This window comes from Aegilops tauschii, chromosome 3 (genome assembly GCF_002575655.3).
Source record: "Aegilops tauschii subsp. strangulata cultivar AL8/78 chromosome 3, Aet v6.0, whole genome shotgun sequence".
Taxonomy (NCBI): domain Eukaryota; kingdom Viridiplantae; phylum Streptophyta; class Magnoliopsida; order Poales; family Poaceae; genus Aegilops; species Aegilops tauschii.
Window position 1 is genome coordinate 280,175,195 of NC_053037.3, and position 22,851 is coordinate 280,198,045.

A 22,851-nucleotide genomic window follows, 5' to 3' on the forward strand; every position below is an offset into this window, starting at 1 on the left:
CGGTGAAAAGAGGTTATTTGACATTATCTCACTTGATGAATGGAGAACCCAAGCCTATGAAAATGCTAAACTATTTAAAGAGAAAGTCAAAAGATGGCATGACGAAAGAATACAAAAGTGGGAATTTAATGTAGGTGACCATGTCTTGCTATACAATTCTCGTTTAACTTTTTTTGCAGGAAAACTCCTCTCTAAATGGGAAGGACCATACGTTATCGAAGAAGTTTATCATTCTGGTGCTATCAAGATCAACAACATCAAGGGCACCAATCCGAAGGTGGTGAATGGGCAAAGAATCAAGAATTATATCTTAGGTACGCCTATAAATATTGAAACCAACATTATTCATTCCATAACACCAGAGGAGTACATAAAGGAAACTTTTCTGAACGCTCCAGAACTCTAAAAAGAAATAGGTATGTGATACCTTAAGTAAACCGACTCCAAAAGTTCCATAGAAGGAATTTTACTCCGTTTTGGAATCTTTAAAAATATTAGGACAATAGAAAGTAGGCCGAAAAGCGCACGAGCAGGCGACAAGCCTGGGGGCGCGCCCTACCCCCTGGGCGCGCCTCCCGAGCTTGTGGTGCTCTCGTGTGCCTTCCAGACTCTGTTTTCTCCTAGATTACTTGTTGTGCACGGTAAAATTTCATTATATAAACTCCCGAAGGTTTCGACCACCGTATCACGACAATATCCTCTATTCTTGTTTCGAGCTGTTTTTCTGATAGATCTAGATCGCCATGACGTCTCCAATTTCATCCAAGGACAAGTTCTACGAGAAGGTCATCAATCCCTACCTTCCGGAGGTGATGAAACACCCTCAAGCCAATGAGATGCGTGAGGGGGTGCTTCACATTCGGGGTGTTCAAGGGCCAAAGAAGACCGGAAGCATGGAGACCAGGCTCGAGGAGGTGGAGCAGGAAATCTTCAGGTGCCAAGGGATGGTGGAACGCGGACTCAACGCCAACCACTCCATGATCACGGAATTCACCCGTGATCACAAGCTGGACAACGAAAATATTGGAGAAGCCATGTTCAAGCTTCACGAGCGAATTGAGCACCTCCAAGCACAGATCTATGACCTACAAAACCAAAATTGTGAGTATGAGTCCAGATTTAATAGAATGAGTTTAGCTATAGATTTCAGGATTCCATAGACTCGTTCATCTTTCTATGATGGGGAGCCTATGCCTTGGAAGACGGAGGACAAGCTCCCACATCATCAACTTCATCATCACTACCTTCAAAGAAGGATACTTGAGTACACGGGTATAGGCACTCCCCTTGGCTTATGCCAAGCTTGGGGGAGGTGCCCCGGTATCCTATCACCATCACATCTTTATCATTTATCTTAGTTCTACCCTTTTGGTTAAATCGTAATCTAGTAGAATAAACAGTTTTAGTATGATCTAGTCTTTAAGTTTTTGTTTCGTGATCTATCTATGTAATCGAGTATGAGAGCTATATAATAAAGATTAGTTTTTAGTTGAGGGTTTTGCTTTCTTGTTTTGATCTTAGAGACGGGAAAGAACAAAAAGAAGTAAAAGATTATGTAATAAACTTATGGAGAGTGATGACTTCACATATAAGAAGTATAATTCATGAATTTTTTTGAAGGTTGACAAATACAGTATTGGTCATTGTTGCAATCAATAAGAAGTAATAAAGAAAGAGAGGCTTCACATATAAATACACTATCTTAGACATCTTTTATGATTGTGAGCACTCATTAAAATATTATATGCTAATGAGTTGATGTTAGACAAGGAGGACAAGGTAATGGGTTATGCTTTCTTATACCCGAATAGAAGTTATATTGTCATGGATCCTCCAACATGCTGAGCTTGCTTCTGATCCTATGCTAGCCAAAAATTCCGCACCAAGTAGAGATACTGCTTGTGCATCCAAAAACCGTTAACCCAGTTTTGCCATGAGAGTCCACTATACCTACCTATGGATTGAGTAAGATCCTTCAAGTAAGTTTTCATCGGTGCAAAGCAATAAAAATTGCTCTCCAAATAGGTATGATCTTTTGATGTGAGGAAAATAATCTTTGTATGAATCTGTGATGGGGAAGAATAAAAGCGACGGACTGCATAATAAAGTTCTCTATCACAAGTGGCAATATAGAGTGGTGTTCCTTTGCATTAAAATTTTGTGCATCCAAATAAAAAGCGCATGACAACCTCTGCTTCCCTCTGCGAAGGGCCAATCTTTTATTTTTAATACCTTCCTTTATGGAAGAGTCATGGTGATCTTCACCCTTCCTTTTATATTTTCTCTTTTTAGCAAGCACTATGTGTTGGGGAAAGATCTACACATACATATCCACTCGGATGTAGGTGATCATGAGTCATTATTGTTGACATTACCCTTGAGGTAAATGGTTGGGGGGCGAAATTATAAGCCCCTATCTTTCTATGTGTCCGATTGAAGCTTTGATCTCATAAGTATCGGGTGAGTGTTAGCAATGGTGAAAGACTAAATGATGGTTGAGTATGTGAACTTGCTAAATAAAATCTCTTACATTGACTCTTTCTGACATTATGCCAAATTGCAATTGCATCAATGACTGAGATCATAGTTTGTTGGTTTTCAATGAAGTTCGCGGTTCATACTTTACCTTGTGAGCGAATTATCACTTTAGCATAAGAAGTTATATGACAATATATTGTTGTTCTAAAGATGATCATGATGCCCTCATGTCCGTATTTTGTTTTATCAAAACCTCTATCTCTAAACATGTGGTCATGATTATCGATTTCGACTTTCGCTTGAGGACAAGCGAGGTCTAAGCTTGCGGGAGTTGATACGTCCATTTTGCATCATGTTTTTATGTTGATATTTATTACATTATGGGCTGTTATTACATATTATGATGCAATTCTCATACCTTTTCTCTCTTATTTTGCAAGAATTATATGAAGAGGGAGAATGCCGACAACTGGAATTCTGGACCGGAAAGGAGCATATCTGAGATCCCTATTCTGCATAATTCTAAATGTCCTGAAACTTTAGAGAGAATTATTTTGGAATATATAAAAAATATTGGGAGACGAAATACCAGGAGGAGACCCACCAGGTAGCGACAAGCCTGGGGGGCGCGCCTGATGTCTACTACACAACCTTCTTATTGTAGACGTTGTTGGGCCTCCAAGTGCAGAGGTTTGTACGACAGTAGCAAATTTCCCTCAAGTGGATGACCTAAGGTTTATCAATCCGTGGGAGGCGTAGGATGAAGATGGTCTCTCTCAAGCAACCCTGAAACCAAATAACAAAGAGTCTCTTGTGTCCCCAACACACCCAATACAATGGTAAATTGTATAGGTGCACTAGTTCGGCGAAGAGATGGTGATACAAGTGCAATACGGATGGTAGATATACGTTTTTGTAATCTGAAAATATAAAAACAGTAAGGTAACTAATGATAACAGTGAGCGTAAACGGTATTGCAATGCTAGGAAACAAGGCCTAGGGTTCATACTTTCACTAGTGCAAGTTCTCTCAACAATAATAACATAATTGGATCATATAACTATCCCTCAACATGCAACAAAGAGTCACTCCAAAGACACTAATAGCGGAGAACAAACGAAGAGATTATGGTAGGGTACGAAACCACCTCAAAGTTATTCTTTCCAATCAATCTGTTGGGCTATTCCTATAAGTGTCACAAACAGCCCTAGAGTTCATACTAGAATAACACCTTACGACACAAATCAACCAAAACCCTAATGTCACCTAGATACTCCAATGTCACCTCAAGTATCCGTGGGTATGATTATACGATATGCATCACACAATCTCAGATTCATCTATTCAACCAACACATAGAACCTCAAAGAGTGCCCCAAAGTTTCAACCGGAGAATCAAGACGAAAACGTGTGCCAACCCCTATGCATAAGTTCATGGGCGGAGCCCGCAAGTGGATCACCAAAACATACATCAAGTGAATCACGTGATATCCCATTGTCACCACAGATACGCACGGCAAGACATACATCAAGTGTTCTCAAATCATTAAAGACTCAATCCGATAAGATTACTTCAAAGGGAAAACTCAATCCATTACAAGAGAGTAGAGGGGGAGAAGCAACATAAGATCCAACTATAATAGCAAAGCTCGCGATACATCAAGATCGAATCACCTCAAGAACACGAGAGAAAGAGAGAGAGAGAGAGAGAGAGAGAGAGAGAGAGAGAGAGAGAGAGAGAGATCAAACACATAGCTACTGGTACATACCCTCAGCCCCGAGGGTGAACTACTCCCTCCTCGTCATGGAGAGCGTCGGGATGATGAAGATGGCCACCGGTGAAGGATCCCCCCTCCGGCAGGGTGCCGGAACAGGGTCCCGATTGGTTTTTGGTCGCTACAGAGGCTTGCGGTGGCGGAACTCCCGATCTATTCTGTTCCCCGAAGGTTTTAGGGTATATGGGTATATATAGGAGGAAGAAGTACGTCAAGGGAGCCACGAGGGGCCCACGAGGGTGGAGGGCGCACCCTAGGGGGGTGGGCGCGCCCCTACCTCGTGGCTCCCTCGTTTCTTTCCTGATATGCACTCCAAGTCTATCAGGTTGCTTTCCTTCCAAAAATAACTTCTCCAGAAGGTTTCATTCCGTTTCGACTCCGTTTGATATTCCTTTTCTTCGAAACACTGAAACAAGGGAAAAAACAGGAACTGGCACTAGGCTCTGGGTTAATAGGTTAGTCCCAAAAATAATATAAAAGTGCATAATAAAGCCCATAAACATCCAAGATGGATAATATAATAGCATGAATACTTCATAAATTATAGATACGTTGGAGACGTATCAGCATCCCCAAGCTTAATTCCTGCTAGTCCTCGAGTAGCTAAATGATAAAAGAAATAATTTATGAAGTGTGAATGCTAGCAGGTGCATAAGTTTGATCAATGATAGTTTCAATCGCCTTTTCAAGCATCATTATATGTCATAACAGTAGCTCATATCATAAAATTTTGCCTGATCAAGTAACAAACTATTCACATGTTAAAGTATAGATCATAAACCTTCTTGAAAACTAACAAACCGTGTTATTAGTCATCAAACAATTACAATTCATCTTATTTTCAGGAAGAGTCTATGTCAGAGCTTTGATTTAGCAAACTTCACATACTCAACTATCATTTAGTCTTCCATGATTGCTACCACTCAAAGCATATTTTTAGAACAAATAGTATTCATCGAACACAGAGAAAGATAGGGGCTTAATGTTTCGCCTCCCAACCTTTTACCTCAAGGGTAATGTCAACAATAATAATTCATGCTCATATATATTTGAATGGCCATATATGCCTAGATATTTCTATCACATGATGCTTGCCAACTAAAGAGTAGGTTGGAATGAGAAGGAATACTACTGACTCTTGCATAAAAGTAAAGGATAGGCCCTTCGTAGAGGGAAGCAGGGATTTGCAGAGGTGCTAGAGCTCGAAGCAAAAACAGAGATGAAAATAATTTTGAGAGGTATGCTTTCATTGTCAACATAACGACCAAGAGTTTCCAATATCTTCCATACTACATACATTATAGGCGGTTCCCAAATAGAAAGGTAAAGATTTTTACTCCCCGTCCACCAACAATCATCAATCCATGGCTTGCCCGAAACAACGGGTGCCTCCAACTAACATCAATCCAGGGGGAGTTTTGTTTGCAATTATTTTGGATTTGATTTCGATCTTTTGATCATGGGACTGGGCATCCCAGTTACCAGCCATTTTATCGTGAATGATGAGTGGAGTCCACTCATCATGAGAATAACCCACCTAGCATGGAAGATACTGCTAACCCGTAGTCGCTACATGAGCGATTCGGGCATACAAAACAGATTATTATTTGAAGGTTTACAGTTTGGCACATGCAAATTTACTTGGAACGGCAGGTAAATACTGCATATAGGTAGATATGATGGACACTCATGGAAGAAACTTGGTTCAAGGAATTTAGATGCACAAGCAGTATTCCCGCTTAGTACAGATATTTTGGCTAGCAAAGGATTCTAAATAGCAAGCACCACATGTTAGAGGATCCAAAACAATATAACTCATACAAATATACCCAAGCATAACTCATTATGTTGTCTTCCTTGTCCAACTTCAACTAATTTGCTCAGGTTTGAAAATAATTAATGGGGCTCACAATCATAGAAGATGTCCAAGATAGTATATTTATATGTGAAACCTCTCTTCCTTCAATATTCTTTCATGAATTGTTCAAGTGACTAATACAATGCTTGCTAACCTTCAATAAATTTACCACCTCTACTTCTTATGTGTGAAGGCATTACTCCCCATGGGAAAGGCATATGAAACATATATAATTTCAGATTTATGACATTCAAATCATTCAACTATTTACTCATAGGATATAAGTGAAGCGCACAAGTAAATGAAAAACTACTCCAAAAAGATATAAGTGAAGATCAATGAGTAGTTAAATAATTATGTAGCTATGTGAAGGCTCTCTCTCATTTAAGAATTTCAGATCTTGGTATTTTATTCAAACAGCAAGCAAAGCTAAAGAAAATGACATGACGCTCCAAGAAAAACACATATCATGTGGTGAATAAAAATATAGCTCCAAGTAAAGTTACCGATGAACGAAGACGAAAGATGGGATGCCATCCGGGGCATCCCCAAGCTTAGACGCTTGGTTATCCTTGAATATTACCTTGGGGTTCCTTGGGCATCCCCAAGCTTAGGCTCTTGCCACTCCTTATTCCATAGTCCATCGAATCTTTACCCAAAACTTGAAAACTTCACAACACAAAACTTAACAAAAAACTCGTAAGCTCCGTTAGCGAAAGAAAACAAAATACCACTTCAAGTTACTGTAATGAACTCATTCTTTATTTATATTGGTGTTAAACCTACTTTAGTCCAACTTCTCTATGGTTTATAAACTATTTTACTAACCATAGATTCATCAAAATAAGCAAGCAACACAATGAAAACAGAATCTGTCAAAAACAGAACAGTCTGTAGTAATCTGTATCAAACGTATACTTATGGAACTCCAAAAATTCTAAGATAAATTGGTGGACCTGAGTAATTTGTCTAGTAATCATCTGAAAAAAGAATCAACTAAATAGCACTCTCCAGTAAAAAGTTGAAGCTAATCTCGTGAGCGCTAAAGTTTCTGTTTGTTTTACAGCATGATCATAAAGACTTCACCCAAGTCTTCCCAAAGGTTCTACTTGGCACAAACACTAATTAAAACACAAAAACACATCTAAACAGAGCTAGATGGATTATTTATTACTAAACAGAACCAATAATCAAGAAACTAAAATAAAATTGGGTTGTCTCCCAACAAGTGCTAACGTTTAACGCCCCTAGCTAGGCATGATGATTTCAATGATGCTCACATAAAAGATATGAATTGAAACATAAAGAGAGCATCATGAAGAATATGACTAGCACATTTAAGTCTAACCCACTTCCTATGCATAGGGATTTTGTGAGCAAACAACTTATGGGAACAAGAATCAACTTGCATAGGACGGTAAAACAAGCATAACTTCAAAACTTTAAGCACATAGAGAGGAAACTTGATATTATTGCAATTCCTACGAGCATATATTCCTCCCTCATAATAATTTTCAGTAGCATCATGAATGAATTCAACAATATAACCAGCACCTAAAGCATTCTTTTCATGATCTACTAGCATAGAAATTTTATTACTCTCCACATAAGCAAAATTCTTCTCATTCGGAATAGTGGGAGTATCATAAGAGGTTTGAATACTATAAATTGTTTCCACATTAAAAGAGTAATGTTCAGAGAAAGGGTACTCATAATCATGACAAGTTTTATAAATATAATCATCACTACTCTTTATAGCATAAGTTTCATCACAATAATCATCATAAGTAGCAACTTTGTTCTCATCATAATCAATTGAAACCTCTTCCAAGATAGTGGATACATCACTAAATAAAGTCATGACCTCTCAAATCCACTTTCATAAATATTATAAGATTCAACATCCTCAAAAATAGTGGGATCATTACTTCCTAAAGTTGACACTCTTCCAAACCCACTTTCATAAATATAATCATCATAAGTAGGAGGCATGCTATCATCATAACAAATTTGCATATCAAAACTTGGGAGACTAAAAATATCATTTTCATTAAACATAGCATCCCCAAGCTTGGGACAAACATTAATTGCAGCAAATATATTCTCAAAAACATCATCTTCATCAAACATAGCATCCCCAAGCTTGGGCCTTTTCATATCATAAGCATAATCACTCTCATCATCAATAGTATGGATAGCACCAATAGTATAGCAAACATTATTATCATATTCTTCCAAGCAAATGCCAAAAAGATTTTCAAGATCATAAGAAGTATCATTATCTTCCCAATCATAATCATCACAACAAGCAATAGGCATAACGAGATCATCATCAAGTGCATCATCTTCCACAATTATTTTTGATTCATTTTCATGAGGCACAACAATAATAGGAGCAACATTATTTGGGAGAGATATATTTTTACCTCTCTTCCTTTTTATTTTCTTCTTCTTCACCTCATGTGTGGGTTCAATCCTCTTTTTGGAGCTCCTTATTAATGAGATTGGTTGAATAGAAGGCTCCTCCTCATTACCTGATTCATCATAAGAAATAATAGGAGAATATCGGGAAGTCTCTTCCCTTTCGTTAGCATTCTCTTCATCTTCAATTTGTTTTCTTTTCTTTATGTAATTGGCAATATAAGGATTTTCAATGCAATTCACCGCACAATACATATAAATCTTCTCTAGATCAAAATCAAGAAATCTATCACGATTAAACTTTGGAATACCCTCAGTTATACGTTTCATTTCCTCATACCCCAAAAGAAGACTAAGCTCTTTATGATGCTCAAGGGTAATCAAATTATCACAATTTTTGGATACGATTCGGTCATGAAACAATTTGCATTGGAGATTTAAATGACCATGTTCATTGCAAAGTTCACAAGGGGCGCGAAAAGTATTGAATTTTTCAGCACAAACATCAAGACTTTCTTGCAACAATTTAGTTTCTAAATACTTATGCCTCTTGCAATATCTATCTTCCCTATTTGGTGTATACTTGCAAACCCAATGCACTCCACAAAAATTGACATGTTTATAGGAGACATTTTCATCGTGACTAGTGCAATCATCATTAGTACTATGGATATTCAAGGAGTTCATACTAACAACATTGCAGTCATGCTCATCGTTCAAAGATTTAGTGCCAAACATTTTAATGCATTCTTCTTCTAACACTTTGGCACAATTTTCTTTTCCATCATACTCACGAAAGATATTAAAAAGACGAAGCGTATGAGACAAACTCAATTCCATATTTTTTGGTAGTTTTCTTTTATAAACTAAACTAGTGCTAAGACAAGAAACAAAAAGATTCGATTGCAAGATCTAAAGATATACCTTCAAGCACTCACCTCCCCGGCAACGGCGCCAGAAAAGAGCTTAGTTGAAGGGGTGTGAGTGCCGCTTACCTAGCCTCCCCGGCAACGGCGCCAGAAAAGAGCTTGATGTCTACTACACAACCTTCTTCTTGTAGACGTTGTTGGGCCTCCAAGTGCAGAGGTTTGTAGGACAGTAGCAAATTTCCCTCAAGTGGATGACCTAAGGTTTATCAATCCGTGGGAGGCGTAGGATGAAGATGGTCTCTCTCAAGCAACCCTGCAACCAAATAACAAAGAGTCTCTTGTGTCCCCAACACACCCAATACAATGGTAAATTGTATAGGTGCACTAGTTCGGCGAAGAGATGGTGATACAAGTGCAATATGGATGGTAGATATAAGTTTTTGTAATCTGAAAATATAAAAACAGCAAGGTAACTAATGATAACAGTGAGCGTAAACGGTATTGCAATGCTAGGAAACAAGGCCTAGGGTTCATACTTTCACTAGTGCAAGTTCTCTCAACAATAATAACATAATTGGATCATATAACTATCCCTCAACATGCAACAAAGAGTCACTCCAAAGTCACTAATAGCGGAGAACAAACGAAGAGATTATGGTAGGGTACGAAACCACCTCAAAGTTATTCTTTCCAATCAATCCGTTGGGCTATTCCTAAAGTGTCACAAACAGCCCTAGAGTTCGTACTAGAATAACACCTTAAGACACAAATCAACCAAAACCCTAATGTCACCTAGATACTCCAATGTCACCTCAAGTATCCGTGGGTATGATTATACGATATGCATCACACAATCTCAGATTCATCTATTCAACCAACACATAGAACCTCAAAGAGTACCCCAAAGTTTCTACCGGAGAATCAAGACGAAAACGTGTGCCAACCCCTATGCATAAGTTCATGGGTGGAACCCGCAAGTTGATCACCAAAACATACATCAAGTGAATCACGTGATATCCCATTGTCACCACAGATACGCACGGCAAGACATACATCAAGTGTTCTCAAATCATTAAAGACTCAATCCGATAAGATTACTTCAAAGGGAAAACTCAATCCATTACAAGAGAGTAGAGGGGGAGAAGCAACATAAGATCTAACTATAATAGCAAAGCTCGCGATACATCAAGATCGAATCACCTCAAGAACACGAGAGAGAGAGAGAGAGAGAGAGAGAGAGAGAGAGAGAGAGATCAAACACATAGCTACTGGTACATACCCTCAGCCCCGAGGGTGAACTACTCCCTCCTCGTCATGGAGAGCGCCGGGATGATGAAGATGGCCACCGGTGAAGGATCCCCCCTCCGGCAGGGTGCCGGAACAGGGTCCCGATTGGTTTTTGGTCGCTACAGAGCCTTGCGGCGGCGGAACTCCCGATCTATTCTGTTCCCCCGAAGGTTTTAGGGTATATGGGTATATATAGGAGGAAGAAGTACGTCAAGGGAGCCACGAGGGGCCCACGAGGGTGGAGGGCGCGCCCTAGGGGGGTGGGCGCGCCCCCCTACCTCGTGGCTCCCTTGTTTCTTTCCTGACGTGCACTCCAAGTCTATCAGGTTGCTTTCCTTCCAAAAATAACTTCTCAAGAAGGTTTCATTCCGTTTCGACTCCGTTTGATATTCCTTTTCTTCGAAACACTGAAACAAGGGAAAAAACAGGAACTGGCACTGGGCTCTGGGTTAATAGGTTAGTCCCAAAAATAATATAAAAGTGCATAATAAAGCCCATAATCATCCAAGATGGATAATATAATAGCATGAATACTTCATAAATTATAGATACGTTGGAGACGCATCAGCTCCCTACCCCCAGGGCGCGCCCCCTAAACTTGTGGGCCCCCTGGCCAGCCTCCGGTGCCCATCTTCTACTATATGAAGGGTTTTGACCTAGAAAAAATTAGAGGAAGGCTTTCTGGATGAAGCGTCGCCGTCTCGAGGCGGAACCTGGGAAGAAGCAATCTAGAGCTCCGGCGGAGCGATTTGCCAGGGAAACTTCCCTCCCGGAGGGGGAAATCGAAGCCATCGTCATCACCAACGATCCTCTCATCGTGGCAGGGTCAATCTTCATCTACATCTTCATCAGCACCATCTCCTCTCAAACCCTAGTTCATCTCTTGTATTCAATCTTTGTCCCAAAACCTCATATTAGTATCTGTGGGTTGCTAGTAGTGTTGATTACCCCTTGTAGTTGATGCTAGTTGGTTTATTTGGTGGAAGATCATATGTTTAGATCCTTAATGATATTCAATACCCCTTTTATCTTGAACATGAACATGCTTTGTGAGTAGTTACTTTTGTTCCTGAGGACATGGGAGAAGTCTTGTTATAAGTAATCATGTGAATTTGGTATTTGTTCAATATTTTGATGAGATGTATGTTGTCTTTCCTCTAGTGGTGTTATGTGCACATCGACTACATGACACTTCACCATGATTTGGGCTTAGGGGAAGGCATTGGGAAGTAGCAATTAGATGATGGTTTGCTAGAGTGGCAGAAGTTTAAACCCTAGTTTATGTGCATTGCTTCGTAAGGGGCTGATTTGGATCCACATGTTTAATGCTATAGTTAGATTTATCTTAATTCTTCTTTCGTAGTTGCGGATGCTTGCGAGAGGGGTTAATCATAAGTGGGAGGCTTGTCCAAGTAAGGATAGCACCCAAGCACTGGTCCACCCACATATAAAGAATCAAAGTAACGAACGCAAATCATATGACCATGATGAAAACTAACTTGACGATAATTCCCATGTGTCCTGGGGAGCACTTTGCTTTATATAAGAGTACATCCAGGCTTATACTTTGCTAAAAAAAGGGTTGGGCCACCTTGCTGCACCTTTGTTATACTTGTCACTTATTACCCGTTACGAATTATCTTACTATCAAACTATCTGTTACTGATAATTTCAGTGCTTGCAGAAAATACCTTCCGGAAAACCGCTTGTCATTTCCTTCTGCTCCTTGTTGGGTTTGACACTCTTACTTATCGAAAGGACTATGATTGATCCCTATACTTGTGGGTCATCACAGCATATTCATTAGGACTACCAGAAAATTGTTCTTTCATAACAAGATTTAGCAAAGCAGCATTAATATCACATGACTCCGCACTAGTGGCGGGAGGAGAAATTGGAGTACTAATAAAACCATTATTATTAGTATTGGAAAAGTCACAAAACTTGGTATTTTCTTGAGACATCGCGACAAAGCAAGCAAACAAGCAAATGAAAATATTTTTGTGTTTTTTGTGAAAATGTTTTAGAAGTGGGGGAGATGATAATGAGAGGCGAGTGGCAAATGAAAGGAAGTGCAAGTAGAGGATGGTTTATGCGGAGGTACTTGATAGGTCTTGGTATTGTCTCCCCGGCAACGCCGCCAGAAATTCTTCCTGCTACTTGGGAGCTGCGTTGGGATTTCCTCGAAGAGGAGAGGATGATGTAGTACAATAGAGATAAGTATTTCCCTCAGTTAAGAACCAAGGTTATCAGTCCAGTAGGAGAACCACGCGAAACCTCGTGAACAACACCTACACACAAAAGAGCAAATACTTGCACCCAACGCGGTCAAGGGGGTTTTCAATCCCCTCGGCGGTTATTTGCAAGGACCAAATCTGAAATGCTGGATGGATAAACAAAAACACAAACTAAAAGAACGGTAAATAAATTGCAGCAAGGTATTTTTGGATTTTAATATATGATAAAGGTAGACCCGGGGGCCATAGTTTTCGCTAGATGCTTCTCTCTCAAACAAAAAGCATATGGTGGGTAAACAAATTACTGTTGGGCAATTGATAGAAAAGCGCATAGTTATGATGATATTCAAGGCAATGACCATGTACATAGGCATCACGTCCAAGACAAGTAGACCGACTCCTGCCTGCATCTACTACTATTACTACACACATTGACCGCTCTCCCGCATGTTTCTAGAGTATTAAGTTCATAAGAAACGGAGTAACGCCTTAAGCAAGATGACATGATGTAGACAAAGTAAACTCAATCAATATGAATTGTCGGATTACGGGTTCTGGCAAACCCTTGAGGTTCGAACACTGGGGTGCGCACGAAGACCTCTCTCCCCCTAGCTCACACTCTCACAACGGTCTCAAGGCCAAGCTCGCCGAACCCAAAGAACAAGGGACACACGAGTTTATATTGGTTCGGGCCACCGATGTGGTGTAATACCCTACTCCAGTGTGGTGTGGTGGATTGCCTTGTAGGCTGGGGATGAACAAGTACACGGGAAGAACAGCCTCCTGAGGAGAGGTGTTCTTGAGCTCGAGGAGCTTGTGGGTGTGTGTGGCAGAGCTGAATCCGGGCTCTCCTTCCTATGGTGGTGGCTAGTCCTATTTATAGAGGCCCTGGTCCTCCTCCCAAATGTTTAGGCGGGAAGGGATCCCACAACGGCCAATTTGAAGGGGGCAGCTAGTACAAGCTATCCTGACAAAAGGTGGTCTTCGCCTGCCAAAGGCTCTGGTGGTGACGCCGCCGTGGGCTCCGCGATGACCTCCGCCCTGCTGTCCTCCTGGTCTTGGTCTCGTTGCACCAATATGGAAACCTTTGCCTGATGCCTCGGGACTCCTCGCCTGCACCTGCCCCTTTGGCACCAAAGAGGAAACCAGTACTTTGCGCCCGCTGGCGCCCGCCTGGCCTTGGTCGTCATGGCTCACGTCACGGGAACCTCACGAGGTGCCCCTCGCCTTGCTCTCTCCGCTCCTCGCGAGTCAGCCAAGTGAGGCTGCCCCTGAGGGGGTCTTGTGTCGTCTGCCTCGCGAGGCTTGGCCCCTCGCGAGGGTCTTGTGTGTTTGCTGATGAAGATGGGCCGTACCAGGCCGTTAGAGGAGCCACACCCTGGGCCGCAGGCAGGCAAGTCTGGGTACCCCCATTCCCAGGACACCGACATGAATAAACCCCATCATTTTCCCCTTAATGGCAACAATACAAATACGTTCCTTGTCCCTTTCTGTCACTGGGATATAGATCACCGCAAGACTGAACCCATGAGAAAGCACCTCTCCCATTGCAAGATAAATCAATCTAGTTGGCCAAACCAAACGGATAGATCGGAGAGAAATACCAAGCTAGAAAAATCATGCATATAAGAGTTCAGAAAAGACTCAAATAATATTCATGAATAATCTCATCATAAACCCAAAATTCATTGGATCTCAACAAACACACCGCAAAAGAAGATTACATCGAATAGATTTCCAAGAACATCAAGGAGAACATTGTATTGAAGATCAAAGAGAGAGAAGAATCCACCTAGCTACTAGCTATGGACCCGTAGGTCTGTGGTAAACTACTCACGCATCATTGGAAGGGCAGCAAGGTTGATGTAGAAGCCCTCCATGATCTATTGCCCCTCCATCAGAGTATCGGAAAAGGCCTCCACATGGGATCGCAGAAGAATAGAAACTTGCGGCGGTGCAAATATTTTGGGTGGCTCTCTGTTAGTTTCCAGATTATAGAGAATTAATAGAGCTAGAATTAAGTCAGATGGAGCCCCAAGGGACCTACAAGGTACTAGGGCACCTCCCCCAGGGCGTGCCCTACTGCCTTGTCGTCTACTCGTTCGCCTTCTGGTCTCCTCCCGAAGCTTCCAGGGTCTCTCTTCCAAAAAAATCGTCAAAAGTTTTGTGGCATTTCCTGGAAAACCAAAACAGGCAAAAAACCGGCAACTGGCACTTGGCACTAGGTTAATATGTTAGTACCAAAAATGCTATATAATTGCATATAAAACTTCCAAGATTGATACTATAATAGCATGGAACAACCAAAAATTACAGATACGTTGGAGACGTATCAGAGATCAATTCGATGTACTAATCTTTTTGCGGTGTGTTTGTTGGGACCCGATGAATTGTGGGTTTATGATCAGATTATTCACTGAAAGTAACTGAGTCTTTTCTGAAATTTATTATGCATGATATTATAGCTTTTTATTTATCTCCGATCTATCCATTTGGTTTGGCCAACTAGACTGTTTTATCTTCAACGGGAGAGGTGCTTTGTAGTGCGTTCAATCTTGCGGTGTCCTCACCCAGTGATAGCAGGGGTAGCGAGGAACGTATTGGATTGTTGCTACTAAGGGTAAAACGATGAGGTTTAATCATATTTCTTCGTTTTATTCTATATACATTATCCATCTTGCTTAAAGTGTTACTCTATTTGTCGTGGACTTAATACCCTAGATGCATGCTCGATAGTGGTCGATGGGTGGAGTAATAGTAGTAGATGCGGGCAGGTGTCGGTCTACTTGTCACGGACATAATGCCTATATACATGATCATTTCCATGAATAACGTCATAACTATGCGTTTTTCTATCAATTTCCCAACAGTAATTTGTCTACCCACCGTATGCTATTTTTGTGGGAGAGAAGCCTCTAGTGAAAACTATGGCCCCTGGATCTACTTTAATCATATTACCAAAACCAAAAATATCTTGCTTCAATTCTACTCATTTATTTTACTTTGCAATTTATCTATCTATTACTATCAGATTTGACCCATGCAATTAACGAGTACAAGGGGATTGACAACCTTCTTGCCCGTGTTGGGTGCAAGTATTTTCTCTTGTGTGTGTAGTTACTTCTTACTAGGCATTTGTGTGGTTCTCCTATTGGTTTGATAACCTTGGTTCTCACTGCGGGACATTTTAACATCCCAATTTTCAATTTGGATGTTTATAAATAGATCATTCATATGCATCCATGATTTATGCATTTTTGCCCCATTGATTATCATTTGAGTCGGATCCAAGGGACTTTGAGCAACTCAACGAGCAAAAAGAGAGAGTTGGAAGCTTCCCTAAATCCGTTTTTGAAATTTCAAATTTGGCAAAATTGGATCAAATTTGGGCTCACCAAAATTCACTTCCATTATTTCAACAATAAAATAAAGAGAGAAGATAAAAAGACTTCTTAAAAACAGAAGGGGAATATTGGAAATTGAATTTGAAATCAAACTATATTTATTGGGTTTTATTTTCAAACAATTTTCATGCAAATTTTATTAGCGTAGCAAAAATATTTATTTTAAAAATATTGCATTTAGGCCAGGAAAAAGTTCACACAAGTCCATTTATTAGGAGGGATTTATGTGAATTTTTCTGGGATTTTTAGGCTTATTTTTATTTGTATTTTCAGTGCTTTAATGCTTTTGAAAAAAACAGAAAACAATTACATATATAAATACAAACCGCCAGCCGTCAGTGCAGCAGGCCAGCGCCCCCAGTCCGTGCCCCCTCGCTCGCCAGATCGCTCCCTCTCTCACATAACCCTCTCTCTCGTTTTTTTTCTGACCGCTAGGCCCCGCTCTTTGTCTTCTTCTTTCTCTGCACGAAACAGAACAGGAGTTCAGCTCGCACACGACGTTGCCACCGCGTCCGATCTTCGTGGGAACCCTATCCCGAGTCAACCCCGTTCCCAAGCCTCATGTCCTATGTATACCTCGAGACCTCCTCTCTCGATCCCCTCAAATACCCCTCACCAAAACCCACCGTATCGTCTGTTATCGCAGTTCCAATCTCACCACAGATGCTACAGTTCATCGCCGTATTCCGACGCCGTGAGCCATCCCGGGCCTCCCTCTTTTGTAGTTTGACTTCTTTCGATACCTAGATTCTTTTTGACATGGTCTTGCGTTCCCTCTCCATCTACAGAAGCCATCCCAACCTCGCCTTCTTCGCTGGAGCACCCGGAGCACCGAGCTTCATCAGTTTGTTCCATTGCTGTCCGTCGTCACCAATCGTCACCACCGGGCGATCCACTCTCTGCTACATCCTCCCGACACCTCCGCCGCCGCCCACGATCACAGGAGCCGCCGCCACCAGCGAACCCGAGCCGCCCCGACACCCTCTTTCTTCTCTGTAAGCCCCATCACCTAGTCCGTTCCTGTTTAAAGAATGGTTCAGTTAAGATTGATTTTCTTCAGTAGATCGAACCGGCCTGCAGTTTTATTTTTTTTCTTTTAGCCGCCAAATCCATTAAGTTTTAAAATTTGAATTCGAACTTCATTAGGCGATAACTTGAGTTTCGTAAACTCCATTTTAGGTGATTCTTTTTGTAAATCGAAGCTTGTGAAGTGTACTTTCTGTTAAAAACCGAAACCATTAATTTTGCTATTGTTAAATTACATTCTGTACAAAAACTTTATTTGTTTTTTTTGGTGTTTTCTGAAGTCTTTTCTTATTTTTCCTTTTGATTCTTTGCTTGTATGCTTATCTATGCTATTGTTTGCTTACGCTAGATTGTCCGGAGTGCGAGGCGGAGTAGTACCAATCTTTAGAGTTTAACGAAAATCATCAAGGCAAGTTAACACTTTGATCATACTTTTCTATACCCAGTTTTTACTAGGCATTAATTACAGCGTCAAAATTTGCATGAGTAGGAATTGGGGAATTGTGGCATTGCTATGTAGTTCATGATGTAGGAACAGGAATATTCATTATGTCATATATTTCTTAGCCATGCTCATAGACGGGGTGGTATGTGTGATTCATGCAAGTTGTGAGAGAGAAATAATAATTTTGGGTTAACCTTAAGGTGGCAACATTAACACAACTCTGGATGGAATGGTTGGGGCACCAGGAGAATCCAGTGCTTACCCTAGGGGATCCCAGAGGACCCGTGAGATCACCCTACGGAATGCCACCCAGGCTCAAAGGGGTCATAGATACTTCATGCCTAGAAACTTTCGTGTGCAGCCACAAGACATTATGGGCTCTGGAGTAGTTAAGTAAGTTTGTGTGAGCCTCTCTGGATAGGCTAGCAAATGTAGGGGAAAGTAGGTGTAACGGCCTATCCAGGGTTAAGGGGAACACTTTCAGAAAGACTATGTCTCAATCTTCCGATCATGGAGGTGGTCGAGTCTTGTGGGGAAAAGTGCGCAAACCTCTACAGAGTGTATAAACTAATCAAGATTAGCCATGTCCCGGGTTATGGACAAATTTGAGTATCTAGAAGTGCATTATTGGTTTATCTCATCACTTTATTAATGAATTGGGTTATTGATAACTTTGGAATTTCGGGATTGAGTTGGAGGAACCATCTCGGTAATGGCTTAAACTTGATACTAAATAAAAATTAATTCCTTTGTTGTAGGAAAAAAATTAGCTTTATGCAAAAATGAAACTTAGAGCCTCCACTAGCCAAATTTGCATATAGAGATAGTCTTTTTCATCATTATTATATAGTGTGACATTGCCATTATATTCCATGTGCTGACCTACATGGCTGCAATGTCTCATGTTGCAGAGTTTTCTGACGAGGATTAAGTTGCGATAGGTCGTTGTTCTGCACTCAGTTTTGCCATGGAGTTGGAAGGACTCATTTATCTATGAAGCTTCCGCGGTTATTTTATTTAGATGGCCTTCAGCCATATTTATGTAATAAATACTCTTTTGCGGACCTCGATGTAATAAAGTACGTGATTGAACTCTGTTATATTTCCTCGAGTATTGCGTGTGTGAGCATAGCGATCCAAGGATGACACTTCAGCATAGAGACTCCAGTCCATTGGGATCAGGTCGCTACAGAAATACTATCTGCTACTATATTGCTTCACCCTTCCTCTTCGGGGGAAATCCGAACGCAGCTCACAAGTAGCACACACCTATCATGGCATTTCTACATTGCATAGAAAATACTAGGCATACATGGTCAAAGTGAAATTTGCCTTGGTTGTTATTTGCAGTAGTGCACTCCTCACAGTCACAAGGGTTGCACTCTGATACGTATCCAACGTATCTAAATTTTTTGATTGTTCCATGCTGTTATAGTATCAATCTTGGATGTTTTATATCCATTTACTAGCAACTTTATATCATTTTTTGGGACTAACCTATTGACATAGTGCCCAGTGCCAATTGTTGTTTTTTTGCTTGTTTTTTACTTTGCAGAATATCAATACTGAACGGAGTCCAAATGCCACAAAAAATTTTGGAGATTTTTTATGCCTAGAAGACACCTAGGGAGCCAAAGAAGTGCACGGGAGGAGGTGCGTGGGGCCCACTAGGCACCAGGGCGCGCCAGAGGCCCCTGGCCCGCCCTGGTGGGTGGTGGAGCCCACGAGAAGCTTCTCCACCGACATCCACCTGTATAAATACTCTAAAATCTCAAAAACCCTAGGGGAGTCAAGGAAATACAGTTTTCGCCACCGCAAGTTCCAGAACCGCGAGATCCAATCTAGAGACCTTTTCCGGCACTCTGCCAGAGTGGGCAACGATCACGGAGGGGTTCTTCATCATCCTTGTTGCCTCACCGATGATGCGTGAGTAGTTTACCACAGACCTACGGGTCCGTAGCTAGTAGCTAGATGGCTTCTTGTCTCTTTTTGATCTTCAATACAATGTTCTCCTAGATGTTCTTGGAGATCTATTTGATGTATTGACTTGTTTAGGTGTGTTTGTTGGGATCCAATGAATTGTGGGTTTATGATCAGTTCTATCCATGAATATTATTTGAGTCTTTGTTGAACTCTTTTATGCATGATTGTTATAGCCTCATATTTCTTCTCCAAAATTTTGGTTTGGTTTGGCCAACTAGATTGATTTTTCTTGCCATGGGAAGAGGTGCCTTGTGATAAGTTCGATCTTGCGATGCTCAATCTCAGTGACAGAAAGAGACATGACACGCATGTATCGTTGCTATTAAGTATAAAAAGATGGGGTATATTCCTACATGAATAGATCTTATCTACATCATGTCATCATTCTTATTGCCTTACTCTGTTTTTCCATGAACTTAATACACTAGATGCATGCTGGATAGCGGTCGATGTATGGAGTAATAGTAGTAGATGCAGAATCGTTTCGGTCTACTAATCTTGGACGTGATGCCTATATACATGATCATTGCCTTGGATTTCGTCGTGATTATTCGCTTTTCTATCAATTGCCCAACAGTAATTTGTTTACCCACCGTATGTTATTTTCTTGAGAGAAGCCTCTAGTGAAAACTACAGCCCCCGGGTCTATTTTCCTATCATATTAAACCAAAAATACCTTGCTGCATTTTTCTTTATTTATTTTATTTTGTGTTTTTTCTAGATATATTTATCAAATCTCATACAATTTAATCTATCTCAATACCGAGGAGGGATTGACAACCCCTCTCATGCGTTGCCTTGCAAGTTTTTGTTGTTTGTGTGCAGTTATTGTTTACATAGTGTTCCTTGGTTCTCCTACTGGATTGATAACCTTGGTTTCATAACTGAGGGAAATACTTACCTTTGTTGTGCGGCATCATCCTCTCCTCTTCAGGGAAATACCAACGCAGATACAAGCAATCAGGAAGAGTTTCTGGCGCCTTTGCCGGGAAGACATCATCAACATCTATCATGTACCTACTCATAAACTCTCATCTCCTTGCAATTACTTTATTTTCCATTTGCCTCTCCTTTTCATCTCCCCCACTTCTAAAATGTTTTTTTGCAAAAATCCAAAAATATTTTTCATTTGCCTTTTTCTTGTTTGCCTCTTTGCTTGCTTTGAACCTATCATCATGAGTGATTTTGGTATGGCAGAAACAGATGATGGCAGAACTCTAAAATTGGACATTCTGCTAATTTGGATGCTAAAACTTTTCTTTTGGGACAAGGGAATGTTATAGGAAAAGGTGCCATCCAAGAATTCTTTAATTGTGTTGGAACTTTGACTTGTGATGATGCTCCTATACTTAAAAGAACTAAAACTTATGCGGTAGCTATTTCAGCACTAGTTCTGAAACTTTAGAATAGATATATTCGTACTCATCGTACCTTGCGAAGATCGTTTTATGAGATACATGTTATAAAGGATCCTAGAGTTAAGAAGATAGCCACCCTTGTCCATATGAATGAATTTGATCACATAGTGCGGGAAGCTAGGGAGATCTTTGATTTTTATGGTATAAACCGTGAAAAACCGGTAATAGAGGCGATCCTTTACAATAGTGATTATGTATTAAAACATTTGCTTGTCAATGATCACATATTTGATGAGAATCTTGAAAAGGAAGTTCCCGTTTTGGATATGATCCAACAAGTTTTCAACGATGTTAATCAACAATATTCTTGTATTGAAGCCGGTAATCAAAGGGGATTTGCAAATGGACAACTTGATAATGCTAAAATTTCTATGGATAATGTGTTTCAAGTTATATTTAAGAAACCTCCTGACAAAAACACATCTATTGAAAATAAGAAGAAAGATGACAATACTTGAATCTATGCATTATGCCTAGCTAGGGGCGTAAAACAATGGCGCTTGTTGGGAGGCAACCCAATATTTGTCCTTTATATTTTTGTTTATTTTCTGTTTTTCAGTAAATACACAATTATGCCTCTGTTATGATTGTGATTTTTATGTTTTAGTTAGTGTTTGTGCCAAGTAATGCCTTTAGGATGGCTTGGGTGATAGTTGACTTGATCCTATTGGAAAACATAAACTTTTACGTCCAGTAGCAGAATTTTTAAACAACAGTGGAGTGACGAAAAATTCTGAATTTTTTACACATGATTGATATACAAATTTCCTAATTTTTCAGAATTTTTGGAGTTACATAAGTATGGTTAAAGTACAGATTACTACAGACTATTCTGTTTTTGACAGATTCTGTTTTCGTTGCATTGTGTGCTTATTTTGATGAATCTATGGATTGTATCGGGGGGTATAAGCCATGGTAAAGTTAGAATACAGTAGGTATAATTCAATAATAAAATATGAATGGGTTTGAAACAGTGCTTAAAGTGGTGATTTGCCTTATTATACGAACAGATCTCACGAAGGTTTTGTTAAGTTTTGTGTAATTGAAGTTTTCAAGTTTTGGGTGAGATCACGATGGATCAAGGAATAAGGAGTGAAAAGAGCCTAAGCTTGGGGATTCCCATGGCATCCCAAGGTAATATTCAAAGATTACCAAGCAACTAAGCTTGAGGATGCCCCGGAAGGCATCCCCTCTTTCTTCTAACGACCATCGGTAATTTTACGTGGAGCTATATTTTTATTCGTCGCATATCATGAGTTTTGCTTGGAGCGTCTTGTATTATATGAGTCTTTGCTGGTTTTTCTTTTTAGTTTGTCACAATTATCCTTGCTGGACACACCTATTTGAGAGAGAGCCATAATGATGCTATGATTTATTAGGATTGCTCTATGTGCTTCACTTAAATTGTTTTGAGCTAGGAATTGCTCTAGTGCTTCACTTATATCTTTTTGAGCACGTGGTAGTTTATTTTTTTTAAAGAAATCCTCTCATGCTTCACTTAGATTATTTTGAGAGTTGAAAACTTGAAGAAATACTTATGCTCTCGTGCTTCACTTGAATTTATTTGAGAGCTTGAAAAGTAGCAATGTTGATATATGAATTTAGTCCCAAAGTGATAGATATTCAAGGGGGATATAATAAAAACTTTCA

The 22,851-nt window shown here is 40.2% G+C and overlaps 1 protein-coding gene across 1 annotated transcript; it reads left to right on the plus strand.

Annotated features, from left to right (window-relative positions):
• The first annotated feature begins 743 nt into the window (after window positions 1-743).
• LOC109749192 (uncharacterized) lies at window positions 744-1,160 on the plus strand. The gene has a single exon (XM_020308176.1). It carries the CDS (start codon window positions 744-746, stop codon window positions 1,158-1,160), a length of 417 nt encoding a protein of 138 aa, XP_020163765.1.
• The last annotated feature ends 21,691 nt before the right edge of the window (window positions 1,161-22,851 follow it).